The sequence below is a fragment of the Oncorhynchus mykiss genome, chromosome 27 (assembly GCF_057628025.1).
Source record: "Oncorhynchus mykiss isolate SJ-2025 chromosome 27, ASM5762802v1, whole genome shotgun sequence".
Taxonomy (NCBI): Eukaryota; Metazoa; Chordata; class Actinopteri; order Salmoniformes; family Salmonidae; genus Oncorhynchus; species Oncorhynchus mykiss.
The window spans coordinates 4301754-4325390 of record NC_143048.1 but is presented as its reverse complement, the minus strand read 5'-3'; the positions used below and the strand labels follow the sequence as shown (position 1 = coordinate 4325390).

The 23637-nt window shown below is 41.4% G+C and overlaps 1 protein-coding gene across 1 annotated transcript in view; it reads left to right on the top strand.

Moving 5' to 3' along the window:
- Window positions 1-23637, top strand: part of LOC110507349 (AP-2 complex subunit mu-B) — a 35092-nt gene that overhangs the window by 3557 nt on the left and 7898 nt on the right. Inside the window, exons 2-8 of the mRNA XM_021587281.3 lie at window positions 3089-3201; window positions 8788-8965; window positions 9050-9137; window positions 11400-11482; window positions 11742-11747; window positions 13521-13656; window positions 18664-18811. Coding sequence (XP_021442956.1) covers window positions 3128-3201; window positions 8788-8965; window positions 9050-9137; window positions 11400-11482; window positions 11742-11747; window positions 13521-13656; window positions 18664-18811 — 713 coding nt within the window. The 5' untranslated portion in view covers window positions 3089-3127. The remainder of the gene's footprint in view (window positions 1-3088; window positions 3202-8787; window positions 8966-9049; window positions 9138-11399; window positions 11483-11741; window positions 11748-13520; window positions 13657-18663; window positions 18812-23637) is intronic.

The following is a 23637-nucleotide window of genomic DNA, read 5'->3' as shown; positions in this document are numbered from 1 at the left end:
AAATAAGTACCCCATCTATATAACAATTTTCTAATTACGTTATTCCCTTCTCATTCCCTTCTCAAATGTTTTTGCTATCCAAGATCATTGGCAGGAGTCTGTCTTGCCACAGGGGTGTTTTGGATGACAAGTCTTCTTTCAGACCAAATAACTTACGAATTTCATACCAAGATCTTACTAAATTGATGGTACAGGTATTGCTGTTGATGTAGTCTTGGGGTTCCACTTGTAGATACTATTACCTCTTCATGAAGAGCAAACATTTCCATCTGAGTCCAAGAAGGGGCTGGTTCAGGTTCAAATAGGAATGAAATTCATATAATTTGCACTGCCCAGTAATACATCTTGAAATTTGGTAGGCAGAGACCTAGACTATAATCCCACGTTAATTTGTCCGGGCTCACCCTTGGGGTTTTACGGTTCTGTACAAATTGTCTTATGGTATTGTTATTTTTTTTATTTTACTAGGCAAGGCAGTTAAGAACAAATTCTTATTTTCAATAACGGCCTAGGATTCAGGGGCAGAATGACAGATTTGTACCTTGTCAGCTCAGGGGTTTGAACTTGCAACCTTCCGGTTACTAATCCAATGCTCTAACCACTAGGCTACCCTGCCACCCTTAAAGACACTCTCGCGTCGGGTTATTCGTAAAGATTAAAATAGGCACATCATTTTAAGCAGAACGTTCATATTAATACAGATAATTCTCCCAAATAATGTGAGAGGCAGATCTATCCATCTATTCAAGTCATCCACCGCCTTTCTGAACCAAGGCAGAGTAGTTAAGCTTGTACAAATGTTTAAGTCATTATCAACTGTGATTCCTAGATATTTGAACCCCTGTGGCGATCATCTGAACGGACCCGTTCGTTCACAGATGCTATAGTCAAAGCGAGTCAGTGGAAGTATTAGACTTTTGTCCATGTTGACTTTGTAACCTGAGCTGTATGTACCCAAAAGCGTCTGTAGTTTTGAGAGAGATCCGGTCGGGTGAGAGAGGAACAAAATAAAGTTGTCTGCGAACAATGAGATCTTATGCGTTATCTGGCCCACCAGAACACACTTTATGCCAGGATCCGTTCTTATGGCCTCTGCCAGGGGTTCTGTGGCTAGCACAAAAAGGAGCGGGGAAAGTGAACAGCTCTGTCTACTATCTCTAAAGAGTGGGAATGTGGCTGACATCATGCCATTAGTTGTGATCTTCCGGTTTATTGTATATACGTTTTAACCCAGTTGACAAACGAAGGACCAAGGTTCAATTTTGCCAGTACCTTGAATAGGTATGGCCACTCCAGCCTATCAAAGGCCTTTTCAGCGTCTAGAGATACTGCTATACTAGGATCGCTCCTCACACTGTCCATCATGTGAATTGCGTTGAATAACCTGTGCAAATTATTGGTGGAGGATATTTTCTGCATAAAGCCTGTTTGATCGGTGTTAATCAGATTTGGCAAATATTGTCCTAATCTATTAGCCATCACCTTAGAAATCAATTTATAGTTGGCATTGAGGAGCGAGATCGGCCTATAGGAAGAACATTGTAGAGGATCTTAATTTAAAAAAAATGTATAACTGTTATTATAGCCGTGGAAAAGGAGTCCGTTAGACTCTGCGTCTCAGCAGATACATTTAGAACATCCATCAAGAGAGGAATAAGCAAATCCTTAAACTCCTTATAAAACCCTGGGGGAAAGCCATCATCTCCTGGTGATTAGCTGGATTGTAGAGAGGAAATGGCCTTTTCGAATTTCTGTTTTTGTAAAGGTCTTCCTGTGTGAGGAGCGGTAGTTCAATAGTTGACAGAAATGTGTCTATCATTACTGGTTCCGTTCCATCAGAAATGTATAACTTAGAATAGTATTGTTTAAATGAATCATGAATCTCTTCCGGGTTGTGAGACACTTGACCATTCTGTGTTTCAATAGAGTTGATGGTTCTCAACTTCTCCTCAGCTTTTATCTGCCAGGCCAAGACTTCTTCTTGTCTTCTTCCCCAATTCCTGTTTTATTTTGATTTATAATCCCATCAGGTAGCTTGATTTCAGGTGTGTTGTGTAAACAAAATTATTAGGGACATCGTTCTTCTTGCACAGCATGTAGGCTAAGCGTTTAAATCAAGCTATTATATTCATCTGACTATTCACAATAAACATATTATTGTGTGCATACTCTGTGCCGGCCATGTTCCTATTGGTTAGTCACCGGGATCTGACACTGCTAGAACTTTGTCATAGCCTACGACCACACGTAGCGGTACTTAATCGGCAGACAGACCCGGTCACACTGACCTTGTAGTGAGAGAGACATAAGGTCAGATCTTGTGGAACACACACACATTCACACACACTAGGCTATTATGCTGACTTGCATATGTCAACTCTATCAGTCTGGCTTCATGATGTTTGAATAGATATAAGGGTCAAATGAGTTCTCTGTAAGCTTTTGGATGTGTCCTTCTGAATAGACTGAGAGGTAGCGAGGTAGAGAGGTAAAGGGGGTGTGGGGGTGTCCTTCAATCTGAGCCGAATTCAGTTCAATCATGACATGAATTGGAAATGTGCTTCCTATGGCACCTGAAGGTCGAATGAAAGGGTATACATGTTTTTAATTCATTAACAAATTAGCCTAGATGACATCGCTCCTCTAGGGTCGTGTTCATTAGGGCGCGTATTTGTTATTGGGGGTTTAGGTAGAACCAACCCTGTTTCAGTCAGCTTTCTTTATTTTGGAGCCTAATGAACACCTTGATTCCCCTCCTGTTTTCTGTGTGTTAGCTATAGGAGCAGTAATCTGGTCTAGGCCTATTTTATTGGTCTTCCTGAGGAAGGGGAAGGAGAGGATTAGCTAATCCAGGGCTTTTCTTGTTATGGATCATGTACTTTTGTTAAACTACTCCTTTCCTGCCTAGTAGTATCTAGAGATGGATGTAATAGTCTCTCTCTCTGCCCCTTCAGGCAGATATATGATTTCTTTCTGAATTCCTCCTGCCCCAAGAAGACGTTTCTTCAAGAAGCCTTTTCCCCCTCTGATTTTTTTATTGTTGTACTGCCTGCTGATCACTTCCCTACTCTATCTCTCTCCCATGCAGTCACTCCTCATGGCCTGTTATGACTGAGAGGCTGCCATCATGATTGGAGGATTGTTCATCTACAACCACAAGGGGGAGGTGCTGATCTCCCGCGTCTACCGTGATGACATAGGGTGAGTCCACAGAGTAGTGTTGCATGGTATACCGAAACTTCAGTAATTTTTCGATAAAAAAATGAAACGGTTCGGTACTAACAATTTTGTTACATTCTGTACTTCTGTCAAATGTCTCACGTGATTGAGAGGATGAAGTCTGTCGATCAGCGCATCCACTTTATAGCGTGAAGAGGAAAGTGCATGCTCCACTTAGTCATGTATTGCGAGGCTGTCTGGGCTGCATTGTTAGCTCCCCACTAATGCTTCACAAACACTTGAATAATGCAAAACATGAAGAAATGTTGAAACTTTTAATTACTGTTTGCAAAACAATGTCCATACAGATTATCACAGTATCTTCCTGCTTTAATTGTGGGCATACTTTCCTTGTTAGCTTACATCTGAATTCACTACCCTAGTACCCCCAAAAATACTGATTTCAAAGCTATTTGTAATCAAAAACATTCTTAATTAACTTAGTCTCCCTTGCCACCAAAAACTCATTAATTTCATTGTCTCCCTCGCCTCCGTCTGATTTCTACTAGATTCCATAACCACATTCTGCCTTGCGAATGACGTCTTTACTTTCTTAGAGACAGTGCACACTTTTATAAAAGAGATTGCTTCTTCTATGCAAATATTTTTGATAAAATAATATGTTCTCCTAGCAGTTGTCATTAAAATAAGTCCTTAATGGCAGTGATTATTTCTCATCTGTAGCCCCATGAAATCATCTAAAACAACCTCAATAACTCAATGCATGCACACACTCCTATTGAACAATAAGCATTTACCTGTATTGTGAATAGGCCGAGACAGCATCTTGATTTACCCAGTTCATCAATAGATTTATCCTATCACCATTGTTATTTTGTAGTTAGATTGGTCAAAACAAATTCAAATTGATTGTATGATTGTATAATTGATTCATTAATGCATACAGTGTGTCACTACACACAATAACCCATAATGTCAAAGTGAAATTATGTTTTTTGAAATTTGTACAAATTAATAAAAATGAAAAGCTGAAATGTCTTGTCAATAAGTATTCAACCCCTTTGTTATGGCAAGCCTAAATATGTTCAGGAGTAAAAATGTGCTTAATAAGTTGCATGGATTCAATAATACTGTTTAACATAATTTTTTAATGACTACCTAATCTCTGTAACCCACACATACAATTATATGTAAGGTCCCTCAGTCTAGCAGTGATTTTCAACCACAAAGACCAGGGAGGTTTTCCACTGCCTCACAAAGAGGGGGACCTATTGTTTTATTTTTACCCATATACCAATGTGTAGTTTACTAATAAAATGGTCTGACGGTGAAGTAATCGGTCTTCATATCCCGAAGGAAAGAAATTCTCACTACAATACATTTGACTAGAAAGTTAGCAAAAATAGACACGATCTTGCTACCATTGACAGGAAAAGACCTGCCTATTTGTGGAAAAATCTCCTTTATTAACTCTAGTCATATCCCAGTTTACTTATTTGTGTATGGCCCTGCAGGGCCATACTTGTTTCTTAAATTTTATGAGCAAAAAATATACAATTTTATTTGGAATGGCAAGCCAGACAAAATTAAACGGGCCTATTTATATAATGAATATGAATTCAGAGGACAGAAATGATTAAATATTAAAGCATTAGACCTCTCAGTAAAGGTTTCAGTCATACAAAAGTTATACTTAAATCCAAACTGGTTTTCTAGTAGTTTAGTAAGAAAGACTCACCCCGTGTTCAAGAATGGCTTTTTTCCCTTTATTCAGATTACAACTGCTCACTTTCGGTTATTTGAAAATGAAATAATCTCAAAAATATAATTATTTTTAAAACAAGCTATAGAAAGTTGGTTTTAATCTCAGTTAAAATGTACTAATTGATGAAATATATATATATATACTTTTGGAGGAGAAAAAAAAGGTATAACTTTTGTCAATTATATCATAAATAGGACTGGTGGAGTTATGTCACACATGCAGCTAACAAAAATATATAGAAATGTCTGCTCTACTCAAAATTACAACCAACTAATTGCAGCATTACCGCAAAAATGGAAGAGGCAAGTGGAAGGGGGAAAAGGTAAGGAACTTGTCTGTCGGCCCTGCATTAAATACCAAAATTGGCTAAAGATAATTGTGATAAATAAAAAAGTATACCAGTTTGACAGATGTGCCATACATATTGCAGAATAGTTGGGAAGAGATTTTCAAGGCACATGGTTAATGAACACCGGATTCAGAATCATTAGATCATTTGTTTTGGTCGCAGGTTCAAGAACGGCTGAATGGCCACATTTACCCTGAGTTAACTCTGCAAATAGCACTACTGGGTGATCCGAAAAGTCATAGTCAATCGATCATTTGATACGTATAAGCTGGAAGTAGAAGCCTAAGTGGTGTTGTCCATTAGTTTACTCCAACAGGGGAGGGGTGGTATGGTTATGGGAATAATAAAGGAAAATACACCACATAACCAAGAGTATGTGGACACCTGCTTGTCATACATCTCATTCAAAACTCATGTTCATTAATATGAAGTTGGTCCCTCCTTTGCTGCTATAACAGCCTCCACTCTTCTGAGAAGGCTTTCCACTAGATGTAGGAACATTGCTGCGGGGACTTGCTTTCATTCAGCCACAAGAGTTTTAGTGAGGTTGGGCACTGATGTTGGGCGATTAGGCCTGGCTCGCAGTCGGCGTTCCAATTCCTCCCAAAGGTGTTCGATGGAGTTGAGGTTAGGGCTCTGTGCAAGCCAGTGAAGTTCTTTCACACCAATCTCGACAAACCATTTCTTAATGGACCTCACTTTGTGAACGGGGGCATTCATGCTGAAACAGGAAAGGGCCTTTCCCAAACTGTTTCCACAAAGTTGGATGCACAGAATCCTACAGAATGTAATTGTATGCTGTAGCATTAAGATTTCCCTTCACTGGAACTAAGGGGCCTAGACTGAACGATGAAAAACAGCCCCAGACCATTATTTCTCATCCACCAAACTTTACAGTTGCCACTATGCATTCGGGCAGGTACTGTTTCCCTGGCATCCCCCAAACCCATTCGTCTGTCGGACTGGCAGGTGGTGAAGCGTGATTCTTCACTCCAGAGAACGCGTTTGCACTGCTTCAGAGTCCAATGGCGGCTAGCTTTGCACCACTCCAGCCGACGCTTGGTATTGCTGAATGTTTAAAACCATGACTAGAGAGACTCAACGAATACAGCAAAGAGCTGCTGTTCTTGTTTACGTTGGTATTCAGCACTGTCAAGACTTTGTTCAACACTTATATAAGCCATAAAATGTGCGTTCTCCCTACTTCCACTCACGCTACAATCTGCACTGCAGCTGCAATTATTGAGTAAAGCAAAGGTTTCCAATAGGCTTGCGTTGTTATTATTAACAGCTTGTCTTTTTTTTATGTCAAGTAATATTTCACATTCTCTGCTCATAGGAGTAACAACATGAATTGGGGCATGAGGCAGAAATAATGCAGTGTGACTTGAGTTTCACCATCAGCTGGAAGGGTGTCCCCTTTTCTCAGCGGAGGGACGGTGAGTCGGGTGAGAGGCAGCCTCACCACTGCTCCTTCCTTCCCCTCAGACTGACCATCAGATGCAGCCGGGTCTCACAAGTTAAACAACAAATGATCTATTACCAGTTTGATCATATCATATAGATGCGGGGGGCTGCCTTAATCTATATCTTTTCAATATAATTTCAAAATGGTCTGAGAAGAACAACATTGGCAGGGCAATTCAAGCGTAGCCAACATGCAGAGATAATGTATTGGGTCTATAGCCTACTGCACAAACCTCATTGCTACAGAACTGTTTTTAATCAGTTAATGTTGCATACAGTGGTTCGTTCTTTAAAAGTTGCAGTGTACTGCGGCGCAGCTTGCATGGAAACAAAGTTGAACAGCTGAATTGTTATGAACATACCCTACTGTCTGTCTCCAACTGTTTGAAAAGCATGTTAGCCTGTCCACTTCCTTCAGATGTTGAAATCAAGTGGCCTAGCTTATTTCTCAGAATGAGAACGATTTGCCAATTTCTTATATTATTGTGTTTTATTATAACTTATCCTCTATTACAGTAAAATAATGTCTCAATGTGTTTTGGTGTCCGTATGACCGATTCTGTTGGACCAAACCTCTAATAATACTGTTGATCTCTCAACTTTGTTGGCATGAGAGGCAGGGGGAGGGGCTTGGTGTGTGTAAACCATAGAGGAAGAGGTGAAGCAAGAGGTTTCACTCTCGTTAAAATCTGTCCTAAATACAGGCATTTGGAATAGTGCGCAAAAACTTACATTTGAATTAATCAAATTAATTCCAAAATCGCCCAGCCCTAGGTGTGTTCAGTAGGATATAGGCCCAAAACACTTATATTGGCTTTGCTCACTCACTAAACCCCAACCCTGCCATTGCGTGGCTATATGATCACACCGGTAATAGATCAGTTGTTGTATTACTTGTGAGGCACAGCTGAGTGAGCATACATTTTAATAATTCACTTTTTTTATTTTACTGGGCTGATGGAGCCTGCATCTGATGGTCAGTGTCAGTGGAGGGAGAAAGCAGCAGACTGAGGGTTTGCCTCTCAACGTCCCTCCGCTGATACTGACCGGAAAGGGACCGTCTGGTGACTTGGTGAAACTCAACGCATTATTTCTATAGTGATTTGCTCTCTGGGCCTGCCGCGCACAGGGCAGCTAAATCGGGTGCACCTACCGCCAACAGTGTGAGACTTAAAAAAAATAGGAATGCAAGGTTTATCGTTGTTGTTTTTTACAGAAATGTATGGTGATTGATTAGGAATGCCTTGGATAGCGACCGGTTGGTGACCACCCTACGGCCACATGCACAGTAGCCTGCATTTGGCCGTACTAACATTCATCTCATCTTTCTCCGCTACAATTAAAACATTTGTCCACACGGAGGACATTCCAGGCTATAGGCATATTTTTTTCGGATTTTGGTGCTGAATGGTGCTGAATGGTGCTGAAGCGTGAAATTGGGATGCCGGCTACAATTGTATTTATTTTCATGAGCCTAAAGTCCGCAGTTGCCAGCTAATGGAAACCCTGGTGTGCCTGTGCTTGCGCCCGCTATTCGTGTGTCTCTCTAACCCTCTGCCCTGATGTCTCTATCCCCATCTTCATTCTCCACCTCCTTCTTCTGCTCCTCCTCCTCCCTGTCTTTTGTGTTTCTGTCCACCCTTTTTGCTGGTGCCATTTCTCTCCATGTTCACCATCTTGTCCATTGGATACTGTAGGAATAGGTAAGATAATGTGCTCGCTTGGCAACTGATTATCTCCTGACTGAAGTGTCTTGCCGGCATGCAAGCTACATTGACAACCCCCCATTAAAGCCTGTTTTCTTTTTCTCTAGATGTAAGCTTACCGTTTCCTTTCTTCGGTGCATCTCGTGGTCATCTATTTCTCCTCTTCCTCTTTCACTCTTCCCCTTTTTGACTTTTAACCATCTCATATCTTTACCTGCCTAATAAAATGTCTCTAACACTCTCTGTTCCTCTTCCTGCTCAAGGTCTTTTGAATGTCCCTAACGACCCCCTCCTTTTCTTTCCTGTCTTTGTGTGTCCAGGCGCAACGCGGTGGATGCGTTCCGCGTGAACGTGATCCATGCGCGGCAGCAGGTGCGCTCGCCGGTCACCAACATCGCCCGCACCAGCTTCTTCCACGTCAAGCGCTCCAACATCTGGCTGGCGGCGGTCACCAAGCAGAATGTCAACGCCGCCATGGTGTTCGAGTTCCTCTACAAGGTACATTTGTTGGTGTTGTATGTATTGGCTGGAGCAATCACATTTTCTTAAATAACTATCTATCTGATTTTATCTCATCTTAAGATGTGCGACGTCATGACGGCCTACTTCGGCAAGATCAGCGAGGAGAACATCAAGAACAACTTTGTGCTGATCTACGAGCTGCTGGACGGTAAAGGAAGCCTTTTCTTTTGCCACTCTTTTAGGATATCGCTCTCTTTTTCCTCTGGCTCTTTGTTCCTCTGGAAAGAGTCGTCTTGAGCTGATGCATCAGTCGTCTATTGTTGCTACTTTGTGTGTGTGTGTGGTGTGTGTGTCTGTTAGGGATTTCTGGATAGTCAAAATACATGTTTGAAATATTATATATGTATTTTTACTTCAATTGGGGCTTGCTCATGCTCTCAGGTAAGAGCCGGTGCACTCTGCTTTAACAGAAGGGTGGGGGAGGGTCGAAAGAGGAGCAGGGGCCAGTGTGCGATACGGAGGAAGAACAAATGAGAAAGTAGCCAAACCGGCAAGTTAGACAAAAGTATTACTGCGATAGGTTATCTATCATCTCATCTGGTAGTGTCTGTCTTCACTGCATTAAATCGATGTAAACAAGTTAGCTACACCATCCAGATTGCAACTTTTGAATACTCTCACAAGTAATCGAATACTAAATACGTTCTGATATTTAAATAACTGTGCCCATCCCTGGTGTGTGTGTGTGTGTGTGTGTGTGTGTGTGTGTGTGTGTGTGTGTGTGTGTGTGTGTGCTCAATTGCAGCGTGTTATTTTCCCCCTCTGTTTACAACCACCTAACAAACTTTACAGGAATTCCACACAACCATCGTGCCACATCCTGAAGTGGTTCTCTTGTGCCATAGTCAGCCTTTCTGCTGTGCTGTTGTTTTTTTAGGTTTAGACTTTTGTGACTTTTAAGTGAGAAAATCTAAACCTAAAAAAAATATAGCGCTGGCAGATGTCTACGTGTGCTGTGACAGACATTGCATGCAGACTTGCTAATATCCACTCAAGAAATTGGTGAAATTAATATGATTGCTTTCCTTTCTTTCAAATAATTGCTTTTTATTTTCAGATAGTGAGATAGGATGATAGTGGGGAAAGATGGAGCCCAGTAGGCCAGATTAGAACCTATACCCACACAGTAACTATTCTTCTCCCGGTCCCGCTGGCTTTCACAGATTCTGCCGTTACTCTCTTGAAGTTGCTAGTAAATAGACTACATGGCCACCTACTCAAAAACCTTTTTCATGTACAATGCCAATTTATTTGACCATTTCTACTATTTGCGTGCTAGTTATAGTTTTCATATGCACATTTTCAGTTTCATTTCATTTATAATGTCTTCATATTTCAAAATCATTGTCGTGTTAATCAAAATTCTATCCAAATCTATATGAAAATGATACAAACCTAAAAAGTAACTTCTATTGTCAACTATATAAAAATAGCCTACATAAAGCCAACAAATAAAAACATTTCAGCCTGCAGGTAGAAATATTCTGATAAAAGTAAATATCCTATAAATCACATTGGCTACACATGGCCTGTCTGCAACCAATTTGAAACATTGTATAAACTATTAACTTGGGTCAGGCTTTACTAGCGAACTTACATTATATAAAATATTCTGGGTCTTCAGAGTTTCCAGCGCACAGACACAGATGTAGGCTATTTGCTCAAGGGATAAGAAGCAGTGCTTGACTTGGATACTAGCTCACCGGACCTGAGTACCGGCACCTGAAATGTTCCACTGATTGAGCACCTTGTTCCTCTTATAGAATATTATCTCTAAAGTATTGTGGAGCTCCTGCACCTAAATATAAACAGTAGCAGCATCCAAAATGAGAACCGGAACCTATTTCAGTCCAAGTCGAGCACTGATAAGAAGTAATCAGGTAGGCCTGTTTTATGACGTTTCCACTGGATCAGAGCAAAACTGTCATCAAGGCAAAAGGTGGCTACTTTGAAGAATTTCAAATATAAAATATTTTTTGATTTGTTTCACACTTTTTTGGTTACTACATGATTCCATATGTGTTATTTCATAGTTTTGATGTCTTCGCTAGTATTCTACAATGTAGAAAATAGTAAAAATAAAGAAAAACCCTTGAGTGAGTAGGTGTGTCCAAACTTTTGACTGGTACTGTATTTGTTTGTTACTGCTCGACTAAAATAATCTTGGTCGACCAACAGCCTAACGACCAAACAATCAACCAGTCGAGTAATTGGGCTCAGCCGAATTGTTCGAAACAACCCCTCTCCTCCCCTGCAACCCTTTCCCAGATCGTCGCTCATGTTCAATACAGTCTCTGAATTTACCTGGTCAAATAACGGTTACATAAAATAAGATGGTGTTTCTTTGTGAGCCCATCTGGTGAGCTCATAGCAGAAGTGTGTGGTCTCACGGTCCCCTCGTCCGTTGTAGAGATCCTGGACTTTGGCTACCCCCAGAACTCGGAGACTGGCGCACTGAAGACCTTCATCACTCAAACAGGCATCAAGAGCCAGGTGGGAACTACGACAATTTTTAAAAGATATATCTCATATCCAGTTTGGACTGCGTGGTAATCACAGTAGTATACCTTTTCAGCTGTTGATGTTGGGCATGAGGGATAGCTCCAGTCAGAGCTGATGATATTGTTTAATTGGTTGTAGACTTGTGTAATGTCCTTTTCTCTCTCTCACTTGCTCTCTTTCTTCTCTCTCTCTCTCTCTCTCGATGTGCTCCGTGGCTGACATTTTATCGCCTGGTCATGTCATTCTCCAGCACCATGTGAGTACTCTCCCTTTTGATTGGTTGTTTATAGGCAGACTCAACTGTTTTACATCTTCTTGCACAGCTTGGTGTCTGTCTCCTTACGGATATAAAATCAAATGTTATTTGTCACATGCGCCGAATACAACCTTGCAGTGAAATGCTTACTTACAAGCCCTTAAAACCCCTCTGGGATAGGGGTCCCGCCAGCGGGACAACTTCCGGTGAAACTGGAGGGCGCGCAATTCAAATAAATAATCCTAAAAATTATGAATATTAACATTTAGGTACATATAAGTGTCTTATATCAGTTGAAAGCTTAAATTCTTGTTAATCTAACTGCATTGTCCAATGTACAGTAGGCTTTACAGCGAAAGCATGCCATGCGATTGTTTGAAGATGGCGCCCCACATCAAAATATTTTTCCACCGGCACAGGTTTCATAAATTCACAAATAGCTATTAAATATTAACTTACTTTTTCAAAATCTTCCTCTGATTTGTCATCAAAAGGGTCCCAGCTATAACATGTAGTGTCGTTTTGGTAGATAAAATCCTTATTTTATCCCAAAAATTATGTTTAGTTGGCACCATCGATTTGAGTAATCCACTTGTTCAACATGCCAAGATAAGAATCCCAAAATCTACCCCTAAACTTTGTTTCAACAAGTTAAAATACGTTTCTATTAACTCCTCAGATACCCTAAAATGTAATCAAACTATAATATTTAATACGGAAAGAAGTATGTTCAATAGGAATCCGATTTTAGCATGTGCGCATTGTCTTCATGGCGCTCGCACACACAAATTTCCAAGTAGGTGTCCTTGTACTAAAACTCATTATTCTTACTCGTTTTGGAAAAATCAAGCCTGAAGCCTTGAACAAAGATTACTGACACCCAGTGGAAGTCATGGGAATTGTATCCTGGGAGGTAGATTTCATTATTTCCCTATACTTTCCATTGTAAGAGCATGGGCTCTCAAAAAATAAATCTGGTTGGTTTTTCTTTAGATTTTCTCCTACCATATCTATTGTGTTATAGTCTCCTACATTATTTTAACATTTCTACAAACTTCAGAGTGTTTTCTTTCCAATGGTACCAATTATATGCATATCCTGGCTTCAGGATATGGGGAACAGTGGGTTAACTGCCTTGTTCAGGTGCAGAACAACATATGTGTACGTTGTCAGCTCAGAGATTCGATCCAGCAACCTTTCAGTTACTGGCCCAACACTCTAGCCGCCGCTAGGTGTTACATAGGTGTTCCTTTTGTCCAGGTGGGAAAGGGCAGTGTGGAGTGCAATAGGGATGGCATCATCTGTGGATCTGTTGGGGTGGTATGCAAATTGGAGTGGGTCTAGGGTTTCTGGGATATTAGTGTTGATGTATATGTCACCAACATATTGCTAAGTCCAACTTTACATATTGAGTTATCATTACAAATTATCCCGGTGAAAAATGTTTCAGGCATAACAATCTGGCATTCTCTTTTTCTCTCTCCTACTTTTTGTTCGTCTCTCTCTCTCCCCTATCGCTTATTTTTTTCCTCACTATCCTTTTACTTTCTTCTCTTTATGTCCATCCCTCTTCTCTTTTCTCCTCCTTGGCCTTTTCCTGTATCCTCTCTCTGTCAACCTTTTTTCTCTACTCCTCTCTATCCTTTTCCTCCTGCTCTTCTCCCTATCCTTTTCTCCCTCTCTCCTCATTGTCTTTTCCCTCTATCTCCTCTGTCTATGTCAACCACTTGTTTCTCTCCCCTCTCTGTCCCTTTTTCTATCTCTGTCCACCAGTCCAAGGAGGAGCAGTCTCAGATCACCAGTCAGGTGACTGGACAGATCGGCTGGCGTCGCGAGGGCATCAAGTACCGTCGCAACGAGCTCTTCCTGGACGTGCTGGAGAGCGTCAACCTGCTGATGTCCCCACAAGGTAATACCGGTGTCGAGTTTGTTTTGCAGCAAGGACTTTGTATCGCTGCTGTACTGAAACAAATCAACAAAGACAAACTTACACTGGACTCGGGTCTTGAATTAATACATTTTATTGGACATGTTTAAAATGCATATAGAGGTGACTCATTCATGTGAGGACAACACTAATTACATTAAAAAATGTATTGAGAATTTACAAAACAATTAAGTCTATTGACTTATTTCCATTATGGTCCTCGTTATCGTGTGGGCAACAAGAATGGACAGTGTGGGCAAGACTGGCTGTGCATTGGGCACTTCAAAGGCACTTCAAATTCAATACAATTGGAAAATACATACACTACAGGAATCTCTAAAACTATTGGGACAGTGACACACTTTTTGTTGTTTTGGCTCTGTACTCCAGCGCTTTGGATATGAAATTGTACAATGCCAAGACTGGTTGAATTGCTGACTGTCAGCTTGAATTGCTTTAATTTTAATCCATATCGGGTAAATCGTTTAAGTTCTAGATTTTTTTTTTTACATAGTCCACCCAAAGTATTGGGACAAATTCACTTATGTGTATTAAAGAGGTCAAAAGTTTCAAGCTTGTGACTAAAAACTTGTTTGATGCATTTTCTGTTTCAGATTATTTTGTGCCCAATAGAATTAAATGGTACATTTATTGCAAATAAGAATAGAATATGTTTCTAAACACTTCTACATTAATGTGGATGCTACCATGATTACGGATAGTCCTGAATGAATCGTGAATAAGGATGAGTGAGAAAGTATCATACCACTAAGACATGATAACCTCTCACCATTAGAATAGCATGGTAGGCTAGCATTGTTTTGTGTGTGTGTGGGGGGGGGGGGGGGGGTTGATAATTGTGCATCTAACTTTCACACTCATCATTATTCACTATCTGTAATCATGGTAGCATCCGCATTAATGTAGAAGTGTTTAGAAAAGTATTATAGTCTTATTTACAATAAAAGTGACTCTGAAAGGACAAAATACATTATTTAACTTGAATTTACATTGGGCATAAAATAATCTGAAACGCAACCAAAACAAACAGCAAATGCATCTAACAAGTTGTAGAGTCACTAGCTTGATGTAATTATTGAATATTAGGATTATGGGACCAAATACTAAACTTTTGCTTACTTTAATACACATATAAGTGAATTTGTCCCAATAATTTTTGTTCCCTCAAATGTGTACAAAAAGGGCTGTAATTTCTAAATGGTTCACCCAATATGGATGAAAATGACTGTCTGCACTTTAACCTCATAGTCATTGTATCATTTCAAATTCAAAGTGCTGAGCCAAAATAACAAAAAATGTGTCTCTGTCCCAATACTTTTGGAGCTCGCTGTATATACACACTATACAGTCACCTAGACTACACAAGGTCAGGGATCCAATGATCTATCAAGTTTTTGTAAGTGCAGTCGCCAATCCATGAAGGGCTAGGATGAAACTGGCTGTCATGAGGACCGCCACATGAAAGGAAGACCCAGAGTTAACTCTGCTGCAGAGGATAAGTTCATTAGAGTTACCAGCCTCAGAAATTACAGGCCAAACAAATGCTTCACAGAGTTCAAGTAACACACATCTCAACATCAACTGTTCAGAGGAGACTGCGTGAATCAGGCCTTCATGGTCGAATTGCTGCAAAGAAACCACTACTAAAGGACACCAATAATAAGAAGAGACTTGCTTGGGCCAAGAAACACGAGCAATGGACATTAGACCGGTGGACATCTGTCCTTTGGTCTGATGAGTCCAAATGTGAGATTTTTGGTTCCAACCGCCGTGTCTTTGTGAGACGCAGAGTAGGTGAACGGATGATCTCCACATGTGTGGTTCCCACCGTGAAGCATGGAGGAGGAGGTGTGATGGTGTGGGGGTGCTTTGCTGGTGACACTGTCAGTGATTTATTTAGAATTCAAGACACCAGCATGGCAACCACAGCATTCTGCAACGATACGCCATCCCATCTGGTTTGCGCTCAGTGGGACTATCATTTGTTTTTCGACAGGACAATGACCCAACATACCTCCAGGCTGTGTAAGGGCTATTTGACCAAGAAGGAGAGTGATGGAGTGCTGCATCAGATGACCTGACCTCCACAATCACCCGACCTCAACCCAATTCAGATGGTTTGGTATGAGTTGGACCGCAGAGTGAAGGAAAAGCAGCCAACAACTGCTCAGCATATGTAGGAACTCCTTCAAGACTGTTGGAAAATCATTCCCCATGAAGCTGGTTGAGAGAATGCCAAGAGTGTGCAAGCTGTCATCAAGGCAAACGGTGGCTACTTTGAGGAATCTAAAATCTATTTTGATTTAACACTATTTTATTTAGCTATTTTTTGGTTACTCCATGATTCCATATGTTTTATTTTATAGATTTGATGTCTTCACTATTATTGTACAAAGTATAAAATAGTAAAAATAAAGAAAAAATGAATTAGGTGTGTCCAAACTTTTAACTGGTGCTGTATATCATTTTTGCATTGTAACTTCAGAAAATGTCCATAATATACAGTGCCTTGCGAAAGTATTCGGCCCCCTTGAACTTTGCGACCTTTTGCCACATTTCAGGCTTCAAACATAAAGATATAAAACTGTATTTTTTTGTGAAGAATCAACAACAAGTGGGACACAATCATGAAGTGGACCGACATTTATTGGATATTTCAAACTTTTTTAACAAATCAAAAACTGAAAAATTGGGCGTGCAAAATTATTCAGCTCCCTTAAGTCTCTATCAGTTTTGCACATCGAGAGACTGAATTTTTTTCCCATTCCTCCTTGCAAAACAGCTCGAGCTCAGTGAGGTTGGATGGAGAGCATTTGCGAACAGCAGTTTTCAGTTCTTTCCACAGATTCTCGATTGGATTCAGGTCTGGAATTTGACTTGGCCATTCTAACACCTGGGTATGTTTATTTTTGAACCATTCCATTGTAGATTTTGCTTTATGTTTTGGATCATTGTCTTGTTGGAAGACACATCTCCGTCCCAGTCTCAGGTCTTTTGCAGACTCCATCAGGTTTTCTTCCAGAATGGTCCTGTATTTGGCTCCATCCATCTTCCCATCAATTTTAACCATCTTCCCTGTCCCTGCTGAAGAAAAGCAGGCCCAAACCATGATGCTGCCACCACCATGTTTGACAGTGGGGATGGTGTGTTCAGGGTGATGAGCTGTGTTGCTTTTACACCAAACATAACGTTTTGCATTGTTGCCAAAAAGTTCCATTTTTGTTTCATCTGACCAGAGCACCTTCTTCCACATGGTTGGTGTGTCTCCCAGGTGGCTTGAGGCAAACTTTAAACAACACTTTTTATGGATATCTTTAAGAAATGGCTTTCTTCTTGCCACTCTTCCATAAAGGCCAGATTTGTGCAATATACGACTGATTGTTGTCCAATGGACAGAGTCTACCACCTCAGCTGTAGATCTCTGCAGTTCATCCTGAGTGATCATGGGCCTCTTGGCTGCATCTCTGATCAGTCTTCTCCTTGTATGAGCTGAAAGTTTAGAGGGACAGCCAGGTCTTGGTAGATTTGCAGTGGTCTGATACTCGTTCCATTTCAATATTATCGCTTGCACAGTGCTCCTTGGGATGTTTAAAGCTTGGGAAATCTTTTTGTATCCAAATCCGGCTTTAAACTTCTTCACAACAGTATCTCGGACCTGCCTGGTGTGTTCCTTGTTCTTCATGATGCTCTCTGCGCTTTTAACGGACCTCTGAGACTATCACAGTGCAGGTGCATTTGTACGGAGACTTGATTACACACAGGTGGATTGTATTTATCATCATTAGTCATTTAGGTCAACATTGGATCATTCAGAGATCCTCACTGAACTTCTGGAGAGAGTTTGCTGCACTGAAAGTAAAGGGGCTGAATAATTTTGCACGCCCAATTTTTCAGTTTTTGATTTGTTAAAAAAAGTTTGAAATATCCAATAAATGTCGTTCCACTTCATGATTGTGTCCCATTTGTTGTTGATTCTTCACAAAAAAATACAGTTTTATATCTTTATGTTTGAAGCCTGAAATGTGGCAAAAGGTCGCAAAGTTCAAGGGGGCCGAATACTTTCGCAAGGCACTGTATCTGCAGTAATAATGTGATGATAGTGTTTTACAGTATTACTTAGCCGACAGAGCGATTTCCACTAGGTAACAAGGCCAGAAAGTCAGATCAGCTTTCCAATTTTGACAACAGATGCCGCGACGGCGGGAGAAATCAATAGGCCAATATCACAGCCAATCACAACACAGGTAAAGGTAAAGTAATACTGTGAAACACTGTCATTCCACTATTACTGCAGATATATACTGAACAAAAATATAAACGCAATATCATGTCCCATGTTTCATGAGCTGAAATAATAGATCCCAGAAATGTTCCAAATGCACAAAAATATTATTTCTCTACATTTTTGTGCACGATCTTGTCTCATCGCTGCAATTCCCCAACGGTCTCGGGAGAAGCAAAGGTCGAGTCATTTCGTCCTCCGAAAACATTACCTGCCAAGCCGCCCTTAACACCCGCTCAATTAACACGGAAGCCAGCTGCACCAATGTGTCAGAGGGAAACACCGTTCAACTGATGACCGAACCCCAGGCTGTAGTGACGGCCCAACCCTGCGATGCCGTGCCTTAGACCGCTGCTCCACTCGGGAGGCCAATTGCAACTTATTTTCGAAGAAATGGGGAATTATTTCAGAAAGTGTAAGGGTGACAATATATTTGGCCGCAACTGTATATATGACTATGTATGCATATTTAGCAGTGTGGTGTAGTGCCGATGTGGCCACTAGAGGCCGCCACCCACCTGTTTTAATGTTTGAGAAAGCTTCTCTTCTACAATAAATTATTCTATAACTCTACATAAGTGTATCACTACCTCATAAAACACTCCTTGACAGCTCTCCTGAACCAGTTACCTGCCTTCCGTGTTGCTCCGTGGTAACCTCGCCCTCTCTCCCTCTTCTCCAATCAGGCCAGGTGCTGAGCGCCCACGTCTCGGGCCGCGTGGTGATGAAGAGCTACCTGAGCGGCATGCCGGAGTGCAAATTTGGAATGAACGACAAGATCGTCATCGACAAACAGGGCAAAGGGGGCGCCACCGAGGAGGCGGCGGGCAAGAGGTGAGGGGGCAACGGGTGTGTCCGACTTTGGGCGTTTAGGGTCGTACCACCTCCCTGGATCGGAGAGAAGATGCTGCTGGAAGTGGTGTTAGATGGCCAGTAGGACACACACTTTCCTCTGGTCTAAAAATATACACTGCTCAAAAAAATAAAGGGAACACTAAAATAACACATCCTAGATCTGAATGAATGAAATATTCTTATTAAATACTTTTTTCTTTACATAGTTGAATGTGCTGACAACAAAATCACACAAAAATGATCAATGGAAATCAAATTTATCAACCCATGGAGGTCTGGATTTGGAGTCACACTCAAAATTAAAGTGGAAAACCACACTACAGGCTGATCCAACTTTGATGTACTGTCCTTAAAACAAGTCAAAATGAGGCTCAGTAGTGTGTGTGGACTCCATGTGCCTGTATGGCCTCCCTACAACGCCTGGGCATGCTCCTGATTAGGTGGCGGATGGTCTCCTGAGGGATCTCCTCCCAGACCTGGACTAGAGCATCCGCCAACTCTTGGACAGTCTGTGATGCAACGTGGCGTTGGTGGATGGAGCGAGACATGATGTTCCAGATGTGCTCAATTGGATTCAGGTCTGGGGAACGGGAGGGCCAGTCCATAGCATCAATGCCTTCCTCTTGCAGGAACTGCTGACACACTCCAGCCACATGAGGTCTAGCATTGTCTTGCATTAGGAGGAACCCAGGGCCAACCGCACCAGCATATGGTCTCACAAGGGGTCTGAGGATCTCATCTCGGTACCTAATGGCAGTCAGGCTACCTCTGGCGAGCACATGGAGGGCTGTGCGGCCCCCCCAAAAAATGCCACCCCACACCATGTCTGACCCACCGCCAAACTCGTCATGCTGGAGGATGTTGCAGGCAGCATAACGTTCTCCACTGCGTCTCCAGACTCTGTCACGTCTGTCACATGTGCTCAGTGTGAACCTGCTTTCATCTGTGAAGAGCACAGGGCGCCAGTGGCGAATTTGCCAATCTTGGTGTTCTCTGGCAAATGCCAAACGTCCTGCACGGTGTTGGGCTGTAAGCACAACCCCCACCTGTGGACGTCGGGCCCTCATACCACCCTCATGGAGTCTGTTTCTGACCGTTTGAGCAGACACATGCACATTTGTGGCCTGCTGGAGGTCATTTTGCAGGGCTCTGGCAGTGCTTCTCCTGCTCCTCCTTGCACAAAGGCGGAGGTAGCGGTCCTGCTGCTGGGTTGTTGCCCTCCTACGGCCTCCTCCACGTCTCCTGATGTACTAGCCTGTCTCCTGGTAGCGCCTCCATGCTCTGGACACTACGCTGTCAGACACAGCAAACCTTCTTGCCACAGCTCTCATTGATGTCCCATCCTGGATGAGCTGCACTACCTGAGCCACTTGTGTGGGTTGTAGACTCCGTCTCATGCTACCACTAGAGTGAAAGCACCGCCAGCATTCAAAAGTGACCAAAACATCAGCCAGGAAGCATAGGAACTGAGAAGTGGTCTGTGGTCACCACCTGCAGAACCACTCCTTTATTGGGGGTGATTGCCTATAATTTATCTTGCTTATTGCCTATAATTTCCACCTGTTGTCTATTCCATTTGCACAACAGCATGTGAAATGTATTGTCAATCAGTGTTGCTTCCTAAGTGGACAGTTTGATTTCCCAGAAGTGTGATTGACTTGGAGTTACATTGTGTTGTTTAAGTGTTCCCTTTATTCTTTTGAGCAGTGTATTTAGACTTTTACCCAACTGAAGGCCATTAGACCAATATTAGGATATCCCTAGATGTGAAATATCTTCACTCCTAGAAGGGCCTCCAGGCTTCTGTCATAACAGTCCATTTTGAATGAGGAAAAAAATATTTACAGTGGCAGTTTGGTAAAAACGAATCCCGTCCGAATCGTTCACTGGAAAAACTGACATGCTGTGGTAATAATTACATAACCGATGTTCTAAAGTAATACTAGTCCCATGCGAATAGGCCTAGACTGTCCAGGTAATTCCACCTATAGATGTCACTTTTTAAATTCACTTCAATCAGTGTAGATGAAGGGGAGGAGACAGGTTAAAGAAGGATTTTTAAGCCCTGAGACATGGGTTTTGTATGTGTGCCATTGAGGATACGATTTAAGTCCCTTTGAACGGGGTATGGTAGTAGCTGCCAGGCGAACCGGTTAGTGTGTATCAAGAACTGCAATGCTGCTGAGTTTTTCACACCCAACAGTTTCCTGTGTGTATCAAGAGTGGTCCACCACCCAACGGACATCCAGCCAACTTGACAACTGTGGGAAGCATTGGAGTCAACACGGGCCAGTATCCCTGTGGAATGCTGTCGACACCTTGTAGAGTCCATGCCCCGACAAATTGAGGCTGTTCTGTGGGCAAAAGGGGGTGCAACTCAATATTAGGATGGTGTTCCTAGTATTTTGTACACTGTATATTCACCCCTCAAAAAGACAGGCAAAAGTTAGTTGAATTTCCAATGTGTGACCACTATGCTTTCAACCATCTAAAAAGCGCAATCAAATACCAATGGAAAAACAATTTGACATTTTGTTAAGTTGTCACCCTATTGTCTATCACTGCACTGTCAACCATTTAAAAGTACAGAACGTTCCAATGGGAATACATTCCAATGGGAATACATTCCAATGGGAATACAATGTCAGATATTTTGTTTATTTATGCAACAGATTGTGTTATCACTGTTTCATCTAATAGCAGAACCAAGTGACCTGCATTGTAGTTGAGATTACATTCAAAGCACATGGTGCAAGTGATCAATGCCGTTTGAGATTCGGTGCAGATTATTACAGCAATTGTGAAGATCTGCGACGACCTTTGCATATGCTATCTTGAACATGCACACTTTATACGGTTACATAAGACATTTTTAGTCACTGTAACCTGAATGTGGCCATGGATGTGTTACTCATTTTAATGTTGAATGTTACATTAGTTTGTAATAAAACTATGTACTGTATTACAAAAGTAATATTGAATTGTGTTTGGTTGACAACGCAACCAAATATCAATATTTAAAGGAGATGTATCCTCTGCTTGGATATCTGTGCCACTGACTTAATCTGACTTTAATTTGTCTACAGATAAAAAATTGATAGTCTGTTGGTTTCACGACTCAATCTCAAACCCCCAAATACTTGAATGTACTTTAAATAAAGTTTGATTTAATTTAGTCCTATTCTTTAAGTTTGATGTTTAGTTGAGACGTGAATCCAACAACCTGGAATTAAAGCCAGACTAAGTCAGTGGTGCAGATGGAACTATCCAAGCAGAAGATACATCTTTAAATGTTGATATTTGGTTGCACCTATAACCAAACATAATTAGGGCTGTAGCGGTCATTACATTTTGTCAGCTGGTGATTGTCAAGCAAATAACTGCTGGTCTCATGGTAATTGACCGTTAATTAACATAAACACATTTAGAATATCCTGGCTTCCACACACATATCCTACCATCCACAGACCTTTGGAAAATCTACATTTTTACAAATCGAATAAATCCATGTAATATATCGTACACCTTCATAAATCTATTATTTATTTTAGACAGGTGTAAAGAAAGATGATATGAAGAAAATGTAGTATATTTCAGAAGAACAGAATAGCGTACTGTGAGTTGTCCTTATGCTAGTTCCTGATCTGGCTACGCCATATGGCTGTGGGCTACACTAGTTAATTTAGCAGACAAGATTTGCTTAGAATTCTGTGGCATTATTTTATATTATTTTATAGTATGAGGAATACAATGGAACAAAACGGAATAAAATAGAAAGGATATTTTCTCCAAACGATTTGAGTGCGCACATGCAGCTATTCTGTGTTGAGCAGTTAATAAAGAAACAGGTCCTCCTATATGCTTAATTTAGTGTTATTTACATAACTGCAGTTGTGGTACAAACATTAGGCTATATGTTTTGATGTATGATACATTGTAAGGCTGCATGATACGACTCTAATGATGGTTTGAAAATAAGTCACATGATAGGCATGAGCTCTCCTTTGTTTTTTGCACAGGCTGTACACTCTTCATCAGTCTCTTATTCACAATTTGACAAGCACTTCATAATGCCTCGAATTTCCCGGCTGGCATCCCTGTTGTGTGGCCATAATGCCCCCTAAAAAAATCCATACTTTTTGCGGCCAGTGACCGTTTGTGCCCTTGAGCTGAATATAATATTATAATTCCCTTCTCCCGGCTGGGTGCTCGAAGGACCTCCCACTCACATGGCTCTCTGTCACGTGATCGGGTCTTTCTCACAGGCTACAAGTGAAGACAAACACATCTGGGACGAAGATATAAGAAGAACTGCCCACATTTACTTTTCATCAGCCAACAACATGAGTAGGCCTAACGAACAGCAAAAGCACTAACCTATGTCAATATACTATCCCCCATAGAGCAAAAGATTACCTTTTCTATTCTGTGCGAGAAATGAAAATTCCGAACATAGTCTTGGACAGTTGTGGGAGGCGAAAGATCCCAAATTAAAACAACCAGTAGCATGGGGCAACAGATCAGAACGTTTAGCTTAAAAATGTTGATCAACTATTAGGCCATTTCTTCACATAGGCTCAGCAATGCGCACACAGCAGTATATTATAAGCGCAAATGTTACAGCAGTGTTTATATATCCCAATGCCCCAGGTCAGTGATTTAGGACATTGCCCTGTGTAGGGTGCTGTCTTTTGCATAGGACGTTAAACGGGTGTTCTGACTCTCTGTGGTCGCTAAATATCCCATGGCACTTATCGTAGGGGTGTTAACTCCAGTGGCACGGCTAAATTCCAATCTGGCTCTCA